The sequence below is a fragment of the Eucyclogobius newberryi genome, unplaced genomic scaffold, assembly GCF_026437365.1.
Source record: "Eucyclogobius newberryi isolate DKJ021-1_F unplaced genomic scaffold, fEucNew1.0.hap1 SCAF_20, whole genome shotgun sequence".
In the NCBI taxonomy this organism is placed as follows: domain Eukaryota; kingdom Metazoa; phylum Chordata; class Actinopteri; order Gobiiformes; family Gobiidae; genus Eucyclogobius; species Eucyclogobius newberryi.
In genome coordinates, this window is record NW_027315835.1 from 19,929,569 (window position 1) to 19,949,885 (window position 20,317).

Consider the following 20,317-nt stretch of genomic DNA (forward strand, 5'->3'; position numbering starts at 1 on the left):
CACTTTGGGGCTGTGGCAGCTGCTGGATCGCTTTTACCTTGTCTGGATCCGCCTCGATGCCTTTTGCAGAAACTTTGTGTCCCACAAAAATGATTTCACTTTTTGCAAACTCACACTTCTCGTTAAGTGTGAGACCTTCTTTTTGAAACTTTTTAAGCACACAATGTAGTCTCTGGTCGTGCTCCCGTCTGTCCCTGCCGTACACCATCACATCGTCGGCATGACAGATCACACCATCAAAGTCCTCCAGCATCTGTGACATTCTCCTTTGGAAATGTTCAGGTGCTGATGCTATGCTGAAAGGAAGTCTATTGAAATGAAACCTCCCAAAAGGTGTAATGAAAGTTGTGAGAGGCCTCGACTCTGGCGTGAGAGGGATTTGCCAAAATCCGGAACGAGCATCGAGCTTTGTAAACACTTTAGCGTCTTCCATCATAGCTAATGTTTGATCCACTGCTGGGAGAATGTGACGTTCCCTTTTTACAACTGTGTTCAGGGGTGTGAGGTCCACACATATTCTGGGGGGCTTCTTTGCCGGCCTAGGAATCACCACAATGCCTGAACACCACTCAGTTGGTTCAGTTACTTTTGAAATAACTCCCATTTCTTCCATTCTGAGCAGCTCTGTTCTAACTGCATCTCTGAGGGGAAGGGGGACACGTCGCGGGGCAGACAGGGCCACCGGTATGGCACCCTGCTCTAGCTCTATGTGATACGGTTCTTTTAGCTTGCCTAAACCCTTAAACACATCGGGGTAAGCTGATCTGAAATCTGTTTCAGTTTCGCTGACTGTGTCTACTCTGTACACCAGTCCTAAAGCCTCACATGCTGGTCTACTTAACAATGGCTGTACTAGACCTGACACCATATAGACATCTTGTGACGTAGTGCGCCCTTTTACTACCAACTGCGCCCCAAAGCAGCCTCTAACTTTAAGAGGGTAACTGCCTGGCCCTAGTAGTTTCTTTGTAGGCTTCTGCAGCTTTCCGTCCCTGTCTGGCCTGTACAGTCTCTCTGGAATAGATGTAACATCTGCCCCTGTGTCAAGTTTAAACTCAACATTTTCCCCATTTAACTTGACCTTTTGAACCCAGGGTTCTGACCTGTTTGTTCCTATTTCCCCTAAAGAACACAAGCCCTTCACTGTCTGTATTACTTAGATTTTCAATTACTTCACGTAAACCTGCTGCTTCACTACTACGACAAGCTACCGCAAAATGTCCTTTTTTCTGACATTTACGACACTGTGCATCTTTAGCTAGGCAATCTTTCCATGAGTGCTTATTCTTTCGTCCACAGCGACTACACTCTTTTTCATTTGGCTTGGTTATATTTTGTTCCTTCTTCTGCCATGTCTGAGACTTGCCTCTTTTAATATTTGTTCGTATAATGTCCATGTTCAGTGCTTTTTCTTCTGCAACGCTGCTGTATAAAATTGTCTGTTGTTTCTTTACAGTTTCACTCTGCCTGACCTTCTAAATCGCTTTGGCAAGTGTTAATTCTGAGTCCATTTGTAGTTGCTCTGACAATCTTTTATCTCTTATGCCAACTACAACTCTGTCTCTTATAAGTTCCTCTTTAAGCATTCCAAATCCACAATTTTCTGAAAGTTTGTGTACAGCTATGATGAAAGATTCTGCACTCTCACCATCTTGTTGACGTCTGGAGTTGAATTGCGCTCTTTCAAAAATGACGTGTTTTCCCACATAATGTTGATCAAAAGCCGCTTTGACCGCACCATAGTTCTTTTTGTTATCATCACTCAGTGGTAAAACAGCCAAAACGTCATCAGCTGCATCTCCCATTGCATACAGGAGTGAATTCACCTGATATTCCTCTGGTTTGCTGTCGAGGGCTGTTGCAATGCGAAACCTTTCAAAACGTCTGATCCACTTTGGCCACTCTGTAGGCCGTGAAAATCAAATGTCTCTGGGGGAGTTATTTGTACAGTGGTCGCCATCTCTCTTTGTGAATCCCTGGCGTCGTCGCGTTCAGGATCTGAGTTTTCTGATGCACCGTCGCTCTGCACTTCTTCCTTCGCCGACATGTGGATGGGGCTGCGCGCGCACACACCTGTTAGTTCGCGCTGGTGACTGCTTTCACCCGCACAACGGTCATTTTTCGCTCTAAAAACTGCCGAAAACTTCTTCCGCAAGTTATCCGCACAGTGCTGCTCCGAAAACGCCGCGGAGACTGAAAGTTCGCCACTTCTGACACCATGTATGAAGAAGACTCGGGACACGAGCGTCTTACGTCTTGAAGCACGTTTATTTCAATCCCCCAGGAAGTCCCAACAACCTAGATGCGACGCATTCTGGGAACAGTAGTCTACCGCTACAGCAGGTGAGGCCGGTGAGGTGGCGTCTGTGCCCCGGGTCACGAAGAGGCGGAGATCCGGTCCGGACGAGCGCCGTCCCGTCCAGAACCTCTGATGTGAAACTTTGCAGTGAACAGTCTGCGGCCCTGTCCCGGGCCCTGTCCCGGGCCCCTGTCCCGGGCTCCTGTCCCGGGCCCCTGTGCAGCCTCAGTTAGAGATGAGCGGGTTTGAGTTTGCGTCCCCTCTCTCACATCACCATGTGTGAGATCAGTCGTGACTCGTGATGTCTGTTTTAGTTTGACTTCTTAACTTGCAATAAGAGGAACGTAAAGGTTTATGCACGTAAGGTCCATCAGCCAATCACATCGCAGCATTGTTTCATGCAGGAGTCCAGTGTGTGATGTTCTGATCAGAACAAACATTTATATTGTAATTAACTTTTAATAGAGCAATAAAACATTTCAATTTATTTAAAAAGCATCATTAGACTATTTGTTATAAATTATAATAAATTGATGGTGAAAAATAACCAGACATATTATAATTACGTCTGTTATAGAATAATACTATATATTTTTATACAAAAGTGGCAAAGCTGCAGAAACGCAGTCTCTTCACTATAGCTAGGTTTGGACCTTCACTTCTAGTTCTGTTCATTCTCTGGGAATAACATGTTTGCACTGTTTTATCAGTGTTAATTGTTAATCAAGCAATGCTTATGCCATTTGTTTAATTTAATATAACTTGTTTTGTCACTTTGGCAAGAAGGAACAGTTGGGAGCTGTAAAAGATAAATTAGTAAGGATAACTATTACTTTTACATTTTCAGTTAAAATGAATCAATTTGACCATAAGTATTTTCATAGCCAATATTGTATTGAGTAATTAAGTACACTAATGTATTAATAACTGGCTTTAGTCACTTTCTCCTGGCACAGTTTCATCACATCATCATTTTATAGCATTACAACCTCAACATTTTGCTCTTACTTTAGCCGGCTGGACCACATTAAAATGCACCAGAAGACACAAAAAGGTCTGAAAATCTCCCCCAGACCCCCCCTGTTCATTAATTTAAACTAATGTGCTAATGTGGCTGTAGACCCTTAACGCCCACAAATACGCCCAAAAACATATCTGGGACGTGTGCTATTTGTACAGAGAGTAGAGGTGATGTCAGCGGAATACCAAGTTGCATTGTGGGATTTAAGTTATTAATATTTGAGCTTGTGAGGTGTTGAGAATAAACTAACTGGCAAACAGATGCCCTGGAGTTTTGGTGCGTTTGGTTTGCGTTGAAGAAAGTTCCCATATGTGAATTGTTACTAATACTGTAATACTGACAATGGCAATAAAACTGATTCTGATGACGTGGTGAGGGGCCCCCTGAAGGCTTGGGCCGGCCCTGCGCACACACACACACACACACACACACACACACACATATATACACACACACACATACACACAGACATACACACTTCAAGGTCTACAAGCATTATATTTCAAAATCCTGGGAATATAAGAAATTGCAGAAAACAAGTCGCTTACTCATTTACTTAAAATAAACTGTACATCTTCTGTGTGCAAAACTAAATACATTTTCCATATCCTTGAAATTATTGTGCAATGAGAAGCGATTGTAATAGTATTTGTTATATTGTGCTTGTTTCTAAAATCATTGTAGAAGTATTATTGTAGTACTCTCTTCTCATGAAACTTTACATACAGTACATATATATGTTTTTCTTACATAATATTTTGAGTTGAACATATCTCACTTTTTTCCACAAGACATAGAAATGATGGATGTTTTTTTAACCCACTGCATGAATAGATTTTTTAGGGCATTGTGACGATTCAGAGTCTCAAGGAGAGTGCACTTCTCTTTTTCTCTCCCATATGAGAAATATAATACAGGGTTCTCATCATGAGGCCAGTGTGCACTGAAAAGGACAAGTCTAATGGATACATAAGTGGTTGTGTGACGCAGCACCAGCGTGTGTCATCTGGGAGCATAAAAAATAAGTAAAGCCTGGTCAGAAAAAGGGAAGCACTAATGAAACTGACAGGGCAATAAGCGTGAGACAAACATCTTTTAGCACATCATTATTACTGCGGGGACAATGCCCATCGAGGAGAATGAGAATGTCATTTTGTACGTCAAATTATGTATTGAGTTCAATGTGACTCCAAGTGAAAGACACATTTCATTTGAACTGTTGAGTTTATATTCTGTGAAGGTTGTACAAAGAGAAAAAATTATTATGAATTACAGGCTATTTGGGAAACATCTAGGTAGCAGACAGACTGATAAATGTGGAAAAATGTAACGTGATTACGTTCGTATTTATAGCCATTTAAATAGAATTTATGAACCCCTGGATTGTACATTTTAGGAGCATATGTCAAACATACTTTTAAATTGTGAGTGTCATTCAAGCACAGGGAATGAATAAAGGCAAACCATTAATTGTAATATAGACGTGAGTTAAACAGAGCTGCTTAATAGTAGAAAAAGCTTCAGTTGTAGTCATCTGGACTCAGTTTGAAAAAATAGACGTTTCGACTCTCATCCAAGAGTCATTGTCAATAAAAGAATTTAGATCGAGAACTCCGACATTAATACTGTTCTGTGGTAAGACCCGCCCATTGGGAGGAGCCTTCCTGAAGTAGAAAGAGTTGTTTGTTTCAACAGAAACTCCCCCCGTCTTCAAACGAGTCTAATCACTCGTTTGAAGACGGTGAGGTGAAGGTTTTAATCAGGGAGAAAAGATGGTTTGAAAGAGGAGTCAAGGAAGCTATTTTTGTTAAAAAAGAAAGACCTTCTTTAAACAGAAATGGAGGGCTTAGGTTTAATCTTCCTGTTATTTATAATGGGTTACTGAACCCCTGGAAAGGTAAAGGACCAGGACAAGGCCATTTAGATGCTAATCAGGTACTCAGGGTGGTTGAGCCAGGGTCTCACAAAGACAAAGAGGTTTTAACAGCCCATTAAGATTCTGAATAGGCTAGCTCGGTAGATACAAGGGGGGAGTTTCTGTTGAAACAAACAACTCTTTCTACTTCAGGAAGGCTCCTCCCAATGGGCGGGTCTTACCACAGAACAGTATTAATATCGGAGTTCTCGATCTAAATTCTCTTATTGACAATGTCTCTTGGATGAGAGTCGAAACGTCTATTTTTTCAAACTGAGTCCAGATGACTACAACTGAAGCTTTTTCTACTATGGAACACGCCTGGACGAATGAGGGATTACACCGACAGAGCTGCTTAATAAATATTCAACATCAAGACTATACAGACAATTGCAATTCCATCAATGCATGCATTTTTATAAATATCGATAAAGTCTATCTTATTTCTCCAGACATGGTGTAGTTCACCGTAACATTATGATTATGAAATGACTGAATACAGCAGGCATACTATTGAGTGACATAGACTGTATATTTATGTATCTAAGTGTAAGCCTGACCCAGAAGAACAATTGAAGTGGACCTTTATGTCAAGGGGCAAGAGTATATTGGACATGCTCTCCATCATGAACAATCTACAGGAACACAGTTCAGTTCACACGCACAATTTATAGCCTAGATGTGTAGACTTATTTTCTTTAAATATTAGAGTGTATTTCTTCTAGTACATATTATTGTATTAATTGTTTGAACTCATGTATGGAATGGACCTGATGTATTTGTCTGATTTGTTGCCCATGCATGCCCCCTCCAGAGCAGTGTGCTCTGTTGGCCTGTTCATCCTGGTTGTGCCCAGGACACAGTTTAAAACCAGAGGAGACTGGGCTTTCTCTGCTGCTGCCGCTGATGGTGGAACAACCTGCCCCATAGTGTCAAAAATCCTTTCCCCCCCCTTTATTCTTTTACTGGCCTTCAATACAAGTTGAGCTGCCCCTCATATTTTGCTTCAATGTCTGTCTGTTTTCATGTATGTTTTTATTTCCTCTTGTATTTGTAAAGGTGTGCAGCACTTTGGGCAGCAGTTGTTGCGTGAATGCGCTATATAAATAAACTGGACAATAACCTTATAGGCTACATCTATTTCAATCCATGTCTATTTTATTATTTGTTTTATTGACAAAATGTATGGAAGCGTAGAGCTTATATAATTTTTTCTTCAGTTTCACGTATCATGTTGTGATAACATTTTATTTTTTACTATCACATTATTTTGTGTTGCTAAAAAAAATTAAAAAATAAAATGTTATCACAAAATAACATGATACTACCTCTGTATATATATATCATAACGGCTTGTTGGATCACTTGCATAGGCAATGCCATTGGAATCATAAATTGTACCACATTTTAGGCGTTACACCAAAACGGTCAGGCAATTTCATCGCTTTAGCTGAAACCCAAGAAGACCATCGAAATTGATGGTCATAGCGAGCAACTTGTGGATATTTTGTATCCATCCGCGTTAAGCAGAAGATTTGTTTGTTTGCTGCAAAACACAGGAAAAAAGTCAAATTCAGATGCAGATTTATGTTTATAAAACATATGTATTAATCAAAAAACAATAAGATTGCTAAACAAAAAGATAGTGTATTAGTTTATGTGTAAAACCTAGTACGCGGATGAGTATCACACCCGTTCTGTGGCGGCGGATACGGAGCGACAGTTTCCGGTCTGGCTGGCGGTAGGTGAGCATACTTTACCTTTGATTTTTCAACATTTATTGCACGTTGTATGGCAATTTTTAGAACGATTTCTATCATAGCCAAACAATAGTGTTAATATATCAGTGGATTGCAAGCAATGTGTTGTTTATAATGGATTAAATTTACTAATGGGGACGTGCGGCTCTTTCTTTCTTTGAGAAAGCTAGCGTGGTTAGCTCACCCGGAGCTAAAGTGATGTGATTTATAAATTGAAAGTAATATGCATCATCTGAGCTTACTGCGTGAACACGTGTGTGTGTATTGATGTAATAACAATAAAACAAAGTCCTGCACATGCATACGAAATTAATATAATCTACAGACTTTTCGTTTAGATTTGTGCTAACCTGACGCTGAAAAGTGACGTAGTATTTATGCGCCCATTTAGTGTTTGTTTCGGGATGTTAGTACGTTTAGCAGTATTGAAGGGTTTAAATAGAGTCTTCCATAAAGTTAACATAAACTAGAGCATTTTTCAATGTATTATTTCTTCACCACGGATTCCTCCACTATTTATATGCTGGTTTCATTTCTTGCAGTGTGTGAAATCACACCAGGGGGCTGCGCAGACCGCCGTCTGCGCTGTTTTCTCCTCTGTTGCTGTTCCCAGCCACAGCCATGGCTTTCGTACCTGCCCCCAGCCCCACAGTGGTGGACCAAACCACCTTGATGAAAAAGTACCTGCAGTTTGTCGCAGCTCTTACTGATGCCAACACCCGTAGGTTTTTCATTTATCATTTGTTCCTTAACTGTTTTACTGTTCTGGGCTGGCATGAGCAATGATGAGAGCGATCTGCTTTAGTCCAGGCAAAGGTACTTGTGTGTCTGGGTGTGCGTGCATGTAAGAGAGGGTTTGTGTGAGAGAATGTTTTTCTGTGTACCTATTGATCACACTGGGCGCTGAAAGTAAAACTGATAAGATCTGAGAATCTCTGCTGACCACAACTGAAGAGAGCAAACAATCTATGGAAGCGTGTGTTTTCTGTTACAATATTTGTTTGGTCTTTCAGCGGATGAAACCAAGCTGAAGATGATGCAAGAGGTCAGCGAGAACTTTGAGGTATGTTTGCATTAATACAAGCTCAATACATTGGTATGTATATTTTGTAAGTTCAGTATTTCTGTTTCAGAATGTGACATCTTCACCTCAGTATTCTACTTTCTTGGAGCACATCATACCCCGCTTCCTCACATTTCTTCAAGATGGAGAAGTGCAATTTCTCCAAGAAAAACCTACTCAGGTACAAGGACTTGCAGTGTTATGTTTTGGTGTCTAGCTGATTAATTAACAAAGTGGGAAACATGTTAGTAGTTTCCATGTATTGTATTTGCTAGCACAGTACTATATCACTATATACGTTTTGCTTCTCTTTTCTGTTTAGCAATTAAGAAAACTGGTATTAGAAATAATTCATCGCATTCCAACAAATGAACATCTTCGTCCACACATCAAGAACATTCTGTCAGTGATGTTTCGTTTTTTAGAGGTTTGTGTCTTTAAAAACATACTACAGATTTGTGATTTGTATTGTTACATGGTTTTGTATTACAATTTTTTTTTGTTTTCTTGGCAGATTGAAAGTGAGGAGAATGTGCTGATCTGTCTTCGTATTATAATTGAGCTGCACAAACAGTTTCGTCCACCAATCTCTCAAGAGGTACGGGTTTCTTTATTACATTGCTATTATCGTACTTTTCGGGTTATACAGCGCTCCTGAATAATAGCTGCAAATTTACAAGGAAAATAGAACTTGTACATATATGGGCCGTAGGTGCCCACGTTTTAACATGAGTTATTTACACATAGATAATATAGTAGTAATAGTGCTGCTACGCCACAGGACTAATTAGACTAATTTCTCTGAATATTAGTCTGATTGTAATAAAACACGTGTCCCCTAGACCCTTCTACTGTCATCGAACGTCGTCTTCTACAGTGGGTCAAATGCTTGCGCTTCCTGCTAGAGTGCCCCCCCGGCGGCTGTTGGCCAGTAAAATCTATAAATTAGACGCGCCGTTGTATCGGCCGCAGGGTTCAAAGCATGGGGAAAAAAGTAGCAGCTTAAAGTCCAAAAAGTACGGTACTATTTTGTGCAGGCATAAAATGTGTACATAGACTATTTTTTCTTCACAGATTCATCACTTTTTGGACTTTGTAAAGCAGATTTACAAAGACCTTCAAAAAGTGGTGGTAAGTACATTCACTTTAACATACTGACACTCTTTTTGAGCTCTACCACCACCTGCTGACTGAAAAAAACATATTTTCCGTTTCCCCAAGTCTCGTTACTTTGAAAATCCTCAAGTGATAGCGGAAAACACAGTTCCCTCTCCGGAGATGGTGGGAATGATCACATCTGTGTTGGTTAAAACTGCACCAGACAGAGAGGACAGTGAAACAAGGACGGTAAGTCAACCACTGTTTATGTTGAGTTGGCAATCTTGCAGGTCTCATTGTACCCACTTGATGGCAGTAGGGCACTCTGCTAGCTGTGTACACACATCGTTCATACAGTATGTTACACTGTCCTTTTGTTTGTTCAGGTGATGAATGTAGAATTTTTAATAAACATATTTATTTCACTTTCTGATTATCATATAAATCATATTCTTTTCATTTCACCCCCAAAAGTCACATATTTTAGTACTGAAAATGTGCAAGCCTAGCCGTAATCCTTTTTCAATATACCTGTGGTCTTTGTCCTTCTCTTTTGTACTTAGCACACCATCATTCCCCGGGGCTCACTATCTCTGAAGGTGTTGGCAGAGCTGCCCATTATTGTGGTGCTTATGTATCAGGTGAGTGATCTACGCTTATACCCTGCGCACAATCTTTTCACAACTTTGAAGGTAAAGAAATAACTTGTTATATTTGCCATGTGTTACAATTTCTTGCATTGTTTACTAGAATTTGATTATGACAAACAAGCTATCCACTTTGTTATTCCAATATTTTTCATTTCAACGGTGTGCATCAGCATTTCAAACATCAAACATTTTGTTCTGTCCCTATAGTTGTACAAACTCAACATTCACAACGTGGTGTCAGAGTTTGTGCCTCTCATCATGAACACCATCATGCTGCAGGTGTCTCCACAAGCCAGGTAAACAGTTTATGGAACCCCAAAAAATAACTGAATATTTTTGATTATTTAAATGGTAGATTTGCAGTTTCATTTTGAAATCCTGCATACTATACTGGGCATGGAGGCCTCACAATTTCAGCTATAATTAACTAAAAAAATACCGGTAGCATAACCCCCCAGTTGAAGTCTAGAAAATGGCAAAACCTTTTAATCCCATAATAATATGTTAGAATTCTCTTGCACGAGAACTGTTCCTCCTAATGTGCAGTAACAGCTGTGTCTCAAACAAATAAGTCACCCATGTAGAACTCTCTCCCATATGTAGACCAACAATCTTTGCCTCTAATTACCACACTCTGCAGGTATACAACATCATTAATGTCACTGATGACACCCACTTAATAGCTTTTGTATGTTAATTGTGCTGTTTCTATTCCAGGCAACACAAACTCTTTAACAAGGAGCTGTATGCAGACTTCATTGCAGCACAGATCAAGACTCTGTCATTTCTTGCTTACATCATCCGCATTTACCAGGTACACTCATGTTTAATGACTCTGTCTGACACCAGGGCACACTGCAGTTTAAATGCATAAATAGCTTATCTAAATTCTTACGTTAATTAATAAAACTTTACTATTTTGGAATTGCCCTCAGGAAGAAATACAGATGGCGTAACTAATGGTTAAAGCAGGTCTTTTATTTTAATGCAAATAGTTTGTGGCCATTCTTATGTGATTTAAAGGAGAAAAATTATGTGAAGAACCCGGACTTAAGTGCTTTTAAATAATTTAATCATAATTGTTTTACCTTCTCAAAGTTGTATTTCGAGGGATTCATTCATATATTGTCACATTCAATTTTTTTCTTGTACTGTATTCATGACACTATTGCTCCGTTTCCCCGTTTTCACTGATACCGACTCCTTTATTAATCTATGATACGCATAAGATACCTGTAGCAAATAAAAAATATCCACTGATCTCCATCATAAACTGCTATAGTTGGGGCGGTCTACATGGTCTGGTCACCGTTGTGATGATGTAACGTTTATGGTGACCTATCAAAAAGTGACCAGCGGAAATTGGTTTTGCAATTTTGAACCCGGAAGTCAGTGTTTTTTTTTTTTTTTTAATTGGGCGTTTTAGATCAATATTGTGATTTTGAAACATCGAAAATTTAAAATTATGTTCCACTTGAGTCATGGATAATAAATCTATACTGTATTTTCCGGACTATAAGCCAAAGCATAATAGAGAAAAAAAACATACAAATTGCACGGGAGTATGAAATGCGGTTCAAGGTCAAATACAAAGGTTTTTTCTAATGAATGATTATGTCTGTGTGTGAAAATTTCTAAATTTTACCCTAATTTTCCAATTTTAGGACCTTGTGGGGAAATACTCTCAGCAGATGGTTAAAGGTATGCTGCAGCTGTTGTCAAACTGTCCCTCCGAGACGGCGCACCTCCGCAAAGAGCTCCTTATTGCAGCCAAACACATCCTCACCACCGACCTGCGGAGCCGTATGTACTACCCCACAAAAAGACCATAGCACATTGATGTTTTGTTATTTTCTTCTGATTATTTAAAAAAAAAAGCATTAGACCTAGTGTTTGTGTAAAACAAATAAAATCTTAGGATTTTGCAGTCGTCAATAAAAGCAGCAGCAATGCTGCATTTACAGTGATTTTCCACATTATCCAAGTAGCTCAAACCATTTGCGGTTAATGTTCTGAAAGAAATTGTGCACTTTGTGAAGACAATTGTTACTTTGTTGTCATTCTAAAGTTTGCATATTATATAAACTGACTGTATTTTCAAACTTTTTGCATTTCAGAGTTTATTCCCTGTATGGACAAACTTTTCGACGAGTCCATCTTGATTGGCTCTGGCTACACTGCACGGGAGACGCTGAGGTGAGTGTGTACAGTGATATGATCTTTCATTGTCAGCACCCTCTGCTGCGGTGCTCTGCTCATCTAGGTGCACGCAGGACGTCTAAGCATATAATCAGAATGGTCTCAAAAGGCTGCAGAGATTCTCAGGTTAACTGACTGCAACACTGTCCTGTCAAACTGTCATGTACACCTGCATCTCCAGACGGCACGCTGCCACTATCCTTCCCTTAGGTCCATTTCAATACTTCTTTGACCCTCTCAGTTGCCAGGCCGGCTCACCTCCTCAACAAAATAGCTGTCGGTTCACATTAGAAGTGTGCAGCAAATGGAGGGCTGGATAAAAACTGGCAGGGCTATCAGTGTCACTCATTAGCTCCTTTTGTCTTCCTCCCCTCACATATGCCCAGCTCTGTTGCATGATCACCTATTCTGAATTCTAACAGAGGACAGTAATTAGATACTGTTCAAGTGTCTTTTAGCTTTTGTTTCTGCTCTTTACCCTTTTCAATTTACCCAGCCTAAGAGAGAAATGTCATTTATTCCGTGCCAGCTTCTGTGTCTTCATTGATTATCACTTTTTTACATTTTCCCAAAATGTCAGGTTGTTGAGAGTAGCCTTTTTAGCATTCACTACAAATCAGCTCTGAAATGCTGCTTGAATACTTCTCCAAATATCACACTCACTCTGCCTTTTCCTTTTCAGACCCCTGGCTTACAGCACACTGGCAGACCTGGTGCACCACGTACGGCAGAATCTACCCCTAACAGATTTGTCCCTGGCTGTCCAACTGTTCGCAAAAAACATTGATGATGAGTCGCTCCCCAGTAACATACAGACCATGTCCTGTAAGCTGCTTCTGAACCTGGTCGATTGCATCCGCTCGAAGTCTGAGCAGGAGAACGGCAATGGAAGAGACATCCTCATGAGGATGTTGGAGGTAAGCAATGCTCAAAAGATATGATTGTATTTTAAAAAGTGTTTACTGGTGGTTCACAATTGATATTGACCACATGCCAGTTGTCTTTTGTCTAATTAGACTCATTTCTCAGTGAATATGAGTTGGTTGAAATAAAATGCATAGCATTTTGAAGATTAACATACAGAGAATACATCTGAATTACTGTCTACTGTCCCCTCTGTCCTTGATTACTCTGTGAGCTGATTTACCTGTGTTTATGTCTTCACATCTGGTTCATCTGCTTCTGAGCATGTGCTTAGCGAGTGGGTTTTACGTTGTAACATGAGATATTTACACAAAAATGGTCTATGGTAGTGATGCAGGTGTCATGTTTGACCAAGAAAGTCTCATTTCAATGCGGCATGTTCTAAACTGCAGGCCGCTAATTATATCTCATCCACGCTCCACTTGTGTCTTTGCGTTTCGCCGCATCTAGATTCACTTCCTCATTAGACTAATTTTCCCGTGAATATGAGTCTGATGCGTTTTTAAGCTTAAAATACAGTGACCGCTGTCCACTGACGTCTTCTTCTACAGTGTGTCAAAGGCTTGCACTTCCTGCGAGCTAACCCATTGCGCTGAAATTAATATTTCTTTGCTTGACTTAAAAACAGAAGTAATAGATCCGCATTAACGTGAAGATAGAAGTAGAAGGAAAAGTTGTTCATATTATTTACTTTCCTCCTGAATCAGGTATTCGTGCTGAAGTTCCACACCATTGCACGGTATCAGCTTGTGTCAATATTCAAGAAGTGCAAGCCTCAGTCTGAGATGGGAGTGGTCGATCCTGTCGCCTTACCCGGAGTCCCAGCCACCCCTACCCCATCCACTACCCCTGCCCTTCCGCCTCCCGCTCCCCCCACCCCAGTCGCCGCCCCACCTCAGCCTCCGGTCACCCCCTTCGATCGGGCCGGAGACAAGGAAGACAAGCAGACATTTCAAGTGTCCGACTGTCGCAGTTTGGTCAAGACTCTGGTGTGTGGAGTCAAGACCATTACGTGGGGCATTACCTCTTGTAAAGCCCCAGGAGGTGGGCGCATTTCTTTTTTAAAGGTACTGTTCTGAATCTCCATCTATTCTAAATATTTATTTTGTCCACAGAGGCTCAGTTCATTCCTAATAAGCAACTTCAACCAAAAGAGACTCAAATATACATCAAACTGGTGAAATATGCCATGCAAGCGTTGGATATCTACCAGGTTCAAGTTGCCAATAACCAGCAGACATACATCAGAGTGGCCAACTGCCAAACTGTTCGAATGAAGGAGGAGAAGGAGGTCCTGGAGCACTTTGCTGGAGTCTTTACAATGATGAATCCACTCACTTTTAAAGAGATCTTTCAGACTACCGTGCCCTATATGGTGGAAAGGATATCAAAAAACTATGCACTTCAGGTATGAACCAAGAAACAATAGGCAGACTGAACCATTCTGAATACAAATCATTTCATGTTTTACTATGTTTTCTTTATTCAGATTGTGGCCAACTCGTTCCTTGCCAACCTCTCCACATCGGCTCTTTTTGCCACCATCTTAGTGGAGTATCTTTTGGAGAGACTTCCAGAAATGGGATCCAACGTTGAGCTCTCAAATCTTTACCTTAAACTCTTCAAGCTGGTTTTCGGATCGGTGTCGCTGTTTGCTGCCGAGAATGAACAAATGCTTAAAGTAAATGGGACACATACAGTATATAGCGCAACATTTGTAATATATTTAATTTGTGTGTATTTGATTGTTGGATGCTTGTCTTTTTCCCCCCCAGCCTCACCTCCACAAAATAGTGAACAGTTCTATGGAGCTGGCCCAGTCAGCAAAGGAACCATACAACTACTTCCTGCTTCTGCGCGCCCTCTTTCGGTCCATTGGTGGAGGGAGCCATGACCTTCTCTACCAGGAATTTCTACCCCTGTTACCAAACCTTCTCCAAGGTATTGCCTCAAAGCAATAATGTATTGATAAACGACGTCATATACATCATGCTAATTCTTCATCTGTAGGTCTGAACATGCTGCAGAGTGGCCTTCACAAGCAGCACATGAAGGACCTGTTTGTGGAGCTGTGTTTGACGGTGCCAGTTCGTCTGAGCTCGTTGCTGCCATACCTGCCCATGCTTATGGACCCACTTGTGTCCGCCCTCAATGGCTCGCAGACTCTGGTCAGCCAAGGCCTCCGCACTTTAGAGTTGTGTGTGGATAACCTGCAGCCCGACTTTCTATACGACCACATTCAACCTGTTAGAGCAGAGCTAATGCAGGTAAAACCAACAATCGCTGCATTTCTTTCAATTTGTGTAAATCTAATCATATTTATTGAAATCTTTTAAGGCATTGTGGCGCACGCTCCGCAACCCAGCTGAAAGTATCTCGCACGTGGCTTACCGGGTTCTTGGCAAGTTTGGAGGCAGCAACAGGAAGATGCTGAAAGAATCACAAAGACTGCTATATATTGTCACAGAGGTCCAAGGTCCCAGCATTAAAGCGGAATTTACTGACTGCAAAGCATCTATTCAGCTTCCTATGGAAAAAGTAAGAACAAAGCCATCCACTATTTTGTTACAACTTCAATTGGCTAGAGTGTATTGTCTTTTTTTTTAACTTGTGAAAGAAAGGATTTAACTTTAAAAGAGACCTTTGTAATCCTCATTATTACTCCGCACAGTGGGCAATATGTCCTTGTCAGAGGTGTGTGTGAGAGCGCGAGTGTGTGAGTGATAAGATGTATGTGTCCTCCAGGTAATTAAATTCATCTCCTTTTCTCCTCATCCCCAGTCAGTAATCATCCATCTAGCGCAGGCCACCATGACGGCATTAGTTACTCTCTCTAATGGCCACTGCTTCTTTTCTCGAAGCTGTTCACTGCATTCACAACCTAATGCACAATGGTCATGGTAGTGGTTTAAAGCAACATGGAGAATCTACTTCATTATGAAAGTAGCTTTAAAAAAAAAAAAAGACTCATTTAGATCCACTTTTATATATTTATGTAGCACATTTTATAAACTGAACAGAAAACTATTAAAACCAAAGACATAAACAACTGCTCTACCAGTGCTCATACAATTTATAATAAACCCTGAAACAATAGATACAACAAACAATAATTGGTAGCTAATAACAATAAATAAATAAAGGAATTAATAAAATGACAAAAGTCACTTGCAAGATTGTGATGCCTTTTTATTTCCATTGAATTCAATATTAATATACTTTAATTACAGTAAATAGACTCTGACAAACCACATTTTATTGGTCTCATAATCATTCATCTCGGTAGGAATTTAATTGAAGCGGGGGCATGATCTCAGCTGTTCTCAAATATTTACTTTTAAAATGACTACTGTCAATTGTTAAATTTAGAACGGCGCAGAGATTCAGCAGTGACGGGAATATGCTGATATCCTAATATTCTGACAGGTCTACAATTCAATTAAGCTGCAACCTTTTCTCCTTTTCAACCTCTATTTTTTCACAGTCATCACTTCCTGGTATTGTGTTCTGAATAGCATTAATTAGTTTAATTTCCTCCCTCTTTCATTCCCTGGCCGCAGTGGCATGTCTGCTCATAATGTAGAAAATTGCATTGACCTTTGTCCAGATGGCCCTCCGTGTTTCTTTGTAAATTAAATGCATAAATCCACATATTGGTGTTTCATATCAGTAATACATTTGTTAAAGAAAATATAATAAAGTAGTCTTGAGAATGTTCATGCCATGATTTTGTTCTTGCTTCTTTCTAAGGCAATTGAAACCGCTCTGGACTGCCTGAAGAGCGCCAACACGGAGCCGTACTACAGACGACAAGCTTGGGAGGTCATCAAGTGCTTCCTTGTGGCCATGACCAGCCTGGATGACAATAAACTTACTCTCTACCAGCTGTTGTCTCATCCCAAGTAGGTTTAATAGCCCTTTGTTGATGTTGTTGTCCATTGCCGAATACTGGCTCGCATAACTTCATCTGCTCAAACTTTGCACAATACATTTCAGTCCGTAATTTCGACCTTCACCAGTTCTGACCTGTGCCCCAGCCATCGCATTAACCCTGTATGCGTTATCTCCAGCACCTCTGCAACAAGCCCATATATATTGTTATCACTGTCCCCAGCACATAGGGCCTGATAAGCTCTGACACAAGAGTAGCTTTTGCTAATTACAATGGCCTTAACTCCTCCCCGGTGGGCTCCGTTTTGAGGTGGAGACGTTTACATGAACAGACAAACAGGATCGGGGCGACTTGTTGGAAGGCTAGTCACATTACCATCATTGATCCCCGGGCATGAGTTAATTGACTTTGCACTGTCTGTTTGTGCTGCACTATGTCTCTTACAATTTGCTGTCATCTTACACTAACACAGACACACATGTGCACGGTCGGATGGTGCAATAGAATTCACTGTGGCAGCCATGATCTCATGCACTGCACCTGCTGTTTGCTAAAGGGATCATGGACATCAAGGACCTTTTTAAATAGTTTTTACTGTTTTATTCTGTTATCCAAACCCTTTCTCTCTCTCTCCATGTTTCCCCTTCGGTCATGGTAAATAAAGCCTCTCAGGGAAAAGAAAAAGACACCTTGAGCCAAGTGAGGAGAATGGTGGAGCCTTAGAGTGACAGGCTCCTGAATCAGTAAAGGGCAATTAATCTGACATTCTGTCAACCGTCAGCCCTACCCACCTCCTCTGCTAGAGTCCTGCTCGTGTCTTCCCTCGCCAGCATCCTGCCACCCCCCCTCCACTCTCCCGCTCCTCCTTGTTCAAAGCGCAGTCTTTTAAATGGCAATAATGAAATGAAGCGATCCATCAGGTCTGCCCCTGGCGTGTGGCATTATAAAACACAAGCTCAAGCATGGAGAAAACAGCTGCTCTATCACCGTGTGGCCCAGTTGCCTTGAGCTGCAGTAAATAACAAAAATACCAACAGTGCACGATGAGGGAGGCACAGTTTTAGTCTGAGGAAAGTATTAAGATGGATTGAAAATGTGAGATGGACTGAGAGGGCTAGCTCGTGTTGTAAAATGTTAATGTGGTCAAATCTTTGTGTTTCCCGTCAGCTTCACAGAGAGATGGATTCCCAATGTCATCATCTCTCACCGCTACAAAGCACAAGACACACCGGCCCGCAGGACGTTTGAACAAGCCCTGACCGGGGCGTTCATGTCGGCCGTAATAAAGGACCTGAGGCCCAGCGCTCTGCCCTTCGTAGCCAGCCTTATACGCCATTATACTATGGTCGCTGTGGCCCAGCAGTGTGGTAAGGGACTCTACTCTAATATTAGCTTATGGTGTAACCCAGGAATGAGCTGGGGAACAGGAACTTTCAAATGTATTAACAAAAAGAAGGCGATGGATATTAATTATGATGAATAATATAGTAGTCGTTGATTTAAGTGTTTTCCCCTGCCACAGGTCCGTTCCTGCTGCCTTGTTACCAGCTTGGAAGCCAGCCCAGCACAGCCATGTTCCACAGTGAGGAGAATGGATCAAAGGGCATGGATCCACTGGTCCTCATTGATGCCATAGCCATCTGTATGGCCTATGAAGAGAAGGAGCTCTGCAAGATTGGAGAGGTGGCTCTAGCGGTCATCTTTGATGTGGCCAGTATTATCCTGGGCTCCAAAGAAAGGGTAACCCGTTTTAATTAAGTTTTAACTGTTATTTTCTTCAAAATGTTTTTCCCAATTCTTTTTATAATAGAATTTTAATTTTGTTTGTTTGAAATCAATATTGATCATGTACTCTTTCTTCCCTTAGGCTTGCCAGCTTCCCCTTTTCTCTTACATAGTGGAGCGCCTGTGTGCCTGCTGCTATGAGCAGGCCTGGTATGCCAAACTCGGTGGTGTGGTGTCCATCAAGTTCCTGATGGAGAGGCTGCCTCTGATCTGGGTCTTGCAGAATCAACTCACTTTCCTCAAAGCTTTGCTCTTTGTCATGATGGACCTCACAGGAGAGGTAAGAGTACTGTAGCATTTGGGCTATTGAGCGCTCCTGAATGTAAGCCCCACCAGCTACATTTACACAGATTCTTTTGTATGTATATAGGCTGCATCTGACTATAGCCTGCAAGTGTCCATGTTGTAACATGAGATATTTACACAAAGATGGTACACGGTAGTGACCCAGAGCAAAGAAATTTTCATTTCATTGCGAGCCTGGTTATAAAATGCAGACCGCTGTATCGCATGCTCCACTAACTTTAGTATTTAGACGGTTCTAAATTCAGTTCAGTGATTTCTCTGTGTGAGCTGATTTACCTGTGTATCTGTGTTTCCACATCTGTCTCTGCTCCTGTGTTTTTTACTTTTAGAGTGCCTCTAGAGGCCTTTAGCCTGTAAATATTGTATAGCCGCATCGTTGTACAGGCTGCTGGGTTCAAAGCATGTGAAGAGAAAAAGCAGCAGTTTATTGTCCAAATATTACGGTACATATACCACTTGTGGTGGTGGTGGTGTACATCAGACTAAATCAGATAATGGAAACAAGTCCCCGTCATGGCACTGTACTTTGCAACTTATAGATGTTTGTGCAGGTTTCTAATGGAGCTGTAGCTATGGCCAAAACCACTCTGGAGCAGCTTCTGGTGCGCTGTGCAACTCCACTGAAGGATGAGGAGAAGAGTGAGGAGCTGCTAGCTGCTCAGGACAAGTCCTTCCATATGGTGACCCATGACCTGGTGCGGGAGGTCACCTCTCCCAACTCCACTGTGAGGAAACAGGCCATGCACTCGCTGCAGGTGTTAGCCCAGGTTACTGGCAAGAGTGTCACTGTCATCATGGAGCCACACAAAGAAGTAATTAGCCATCATAGTTTACAACTATCCTTTTACTATTGTCACAAAAATTACACCTGCATGTTTTTTCTTTGTCAGGTTTTGCAAGATATGGTTCCTCCAAAGAAACATCTCCTCCGTCATCAGCCTGCAAATGCTCAAATTGGTCTGATGGAAGGAAACACGTTCTGCACCACTCTTCAACCACGTCTTTTCACTATGGACCTAAATGTCATGGAGCACAAGGTCTTTTATACAGAGGTATGGATGAAAAATAGTTAGATAAGACAATTATGTGTTTGTGAAGGATTTCAAAATAATTGTCCATGTAAAAAAAATTTCAGCTGTTGAACTTGTGTGAGGCTGAAGATGCTGCTTTGATGAAACTTCCCTGTTACAAGAGCCTTCCATCTCTGGTTCCCCTGCGCATTGCTGCTCTTAGTGAGTTTGGCTTGTGTCATAATGCAAATCTTGACCTTTTTTGATGAAATGTAATGCAAATTGTATTTTTCCCTCTCTATAGATGCCTTGGCTGCTTGTAATTACCTGCCACAGTCTAGAGAAAAGATAATTGCGGCTTTGTTCAAGGCCCTTAACTCCACTAATAATGAGCT

General features: G+C 41.2%; 1 protein-coding gene across 3 annotated transcripts in view; it reads left to right on the plus strand.

Annotated features, from left to right (window-relative positions):
* The first annotated feature begins 7,542 nt into the window (after positions 1-7,542).
* Positions 7,543-20,317, plus strand: part of trrap (transformation/transcription domain-associated protein) — a 74,290-nt gene continuing 61,515 nt past the window's right edge. For all 3 annotated transcript variants that reach the window (XM_072456558.1, XM_072456559.1, XM_072456560.1), the window contains exons 1-27: positions 7,543-7,716; positions 8,009-8,058; positions 8,129-8,239; positions 8,381-8,485; positions 8,573-8,656; positions 9,133-9,189; positions 9,280-9,405; positions 9,720-9,797; positions 10,014-10,102; positions 10,524-10,620; positions 11,471-11,609; positions 11,924-12,002; positions 12,688-12,922; positions 13,637-13,973; positions 14,045-14,337; positions 14,419-14,610; positions 14,705-14,870; positions 14,940-15,196; positions 15,267-15,467; positions 16,680-16,831; positions 17,989-18,188; positions 18,344-18,561; positions 18,689-18,886; positions 19,464-19,724; positions 19,803-19,964; positions 20,048-20,144; positions 20,227-20,317. The exon at positions 20,227-20,317 is cut by the window's right edge and continues 31 nt beyond it. In XM_072456558.1, coding sequence (XP_072312659.1) covers positions 7,617-7,716; positions 8,009-8,058; positions 8,129-8,239; positions 8,381-8,485; positions 8,573-8,656; positions 9,133-9,189; positions 9,280-9,405; positions 9,720-9,797; positions 10,014-10,102; positions 10,524-10,620; positions 11,471-11,609; positions 11,924-12,002; positions 12,688-12,922; positions 13,637-13,973; positions 14,045-14,337; positions 14,419-14,610; positions 14,705-14,870; positions 14,940-15,196; positions 15,267-15,467; positions 16,680-16,831; positions 17,989-18,188; positions 18,344-18,561; positions 18,689-18,886; positions 19,464-19,724; positions 19,803-19,964; positions 20,048-20,144; positions 20,227-20,317 — 4,175 coding nt within the window. In that variant the 5' untranslated portion in view covers positions 7,543-7,616. The remainder of the gene's footprint in view (positions 7,717-8,008; positions 8,059-8,128; positions 8,240-8,380; positions 8,486-8,572; positions 8,657-9,132; positions 9,190-9,279; positions 9,406-9,719; positions 9,798-10,013; positions 10,103-10,523; positions 10,621-11,470; positions 11,610-11,923; positions 12,003-12,687; positions 12,923-13,636; positions 13,974-14,044; positions 14,338-14,418; positions 14,611-14,704; positions 14,871-14,939; positions 15,197-15,266; positions 15,468-16,679; positions 16,832-17,988; positions 18,189-18,343; positions 18,562-18,688; positions 18,887-19,463; positions 19,725-19,802; positions 19,965-20,047; positions 20,145-20,226) is intronic.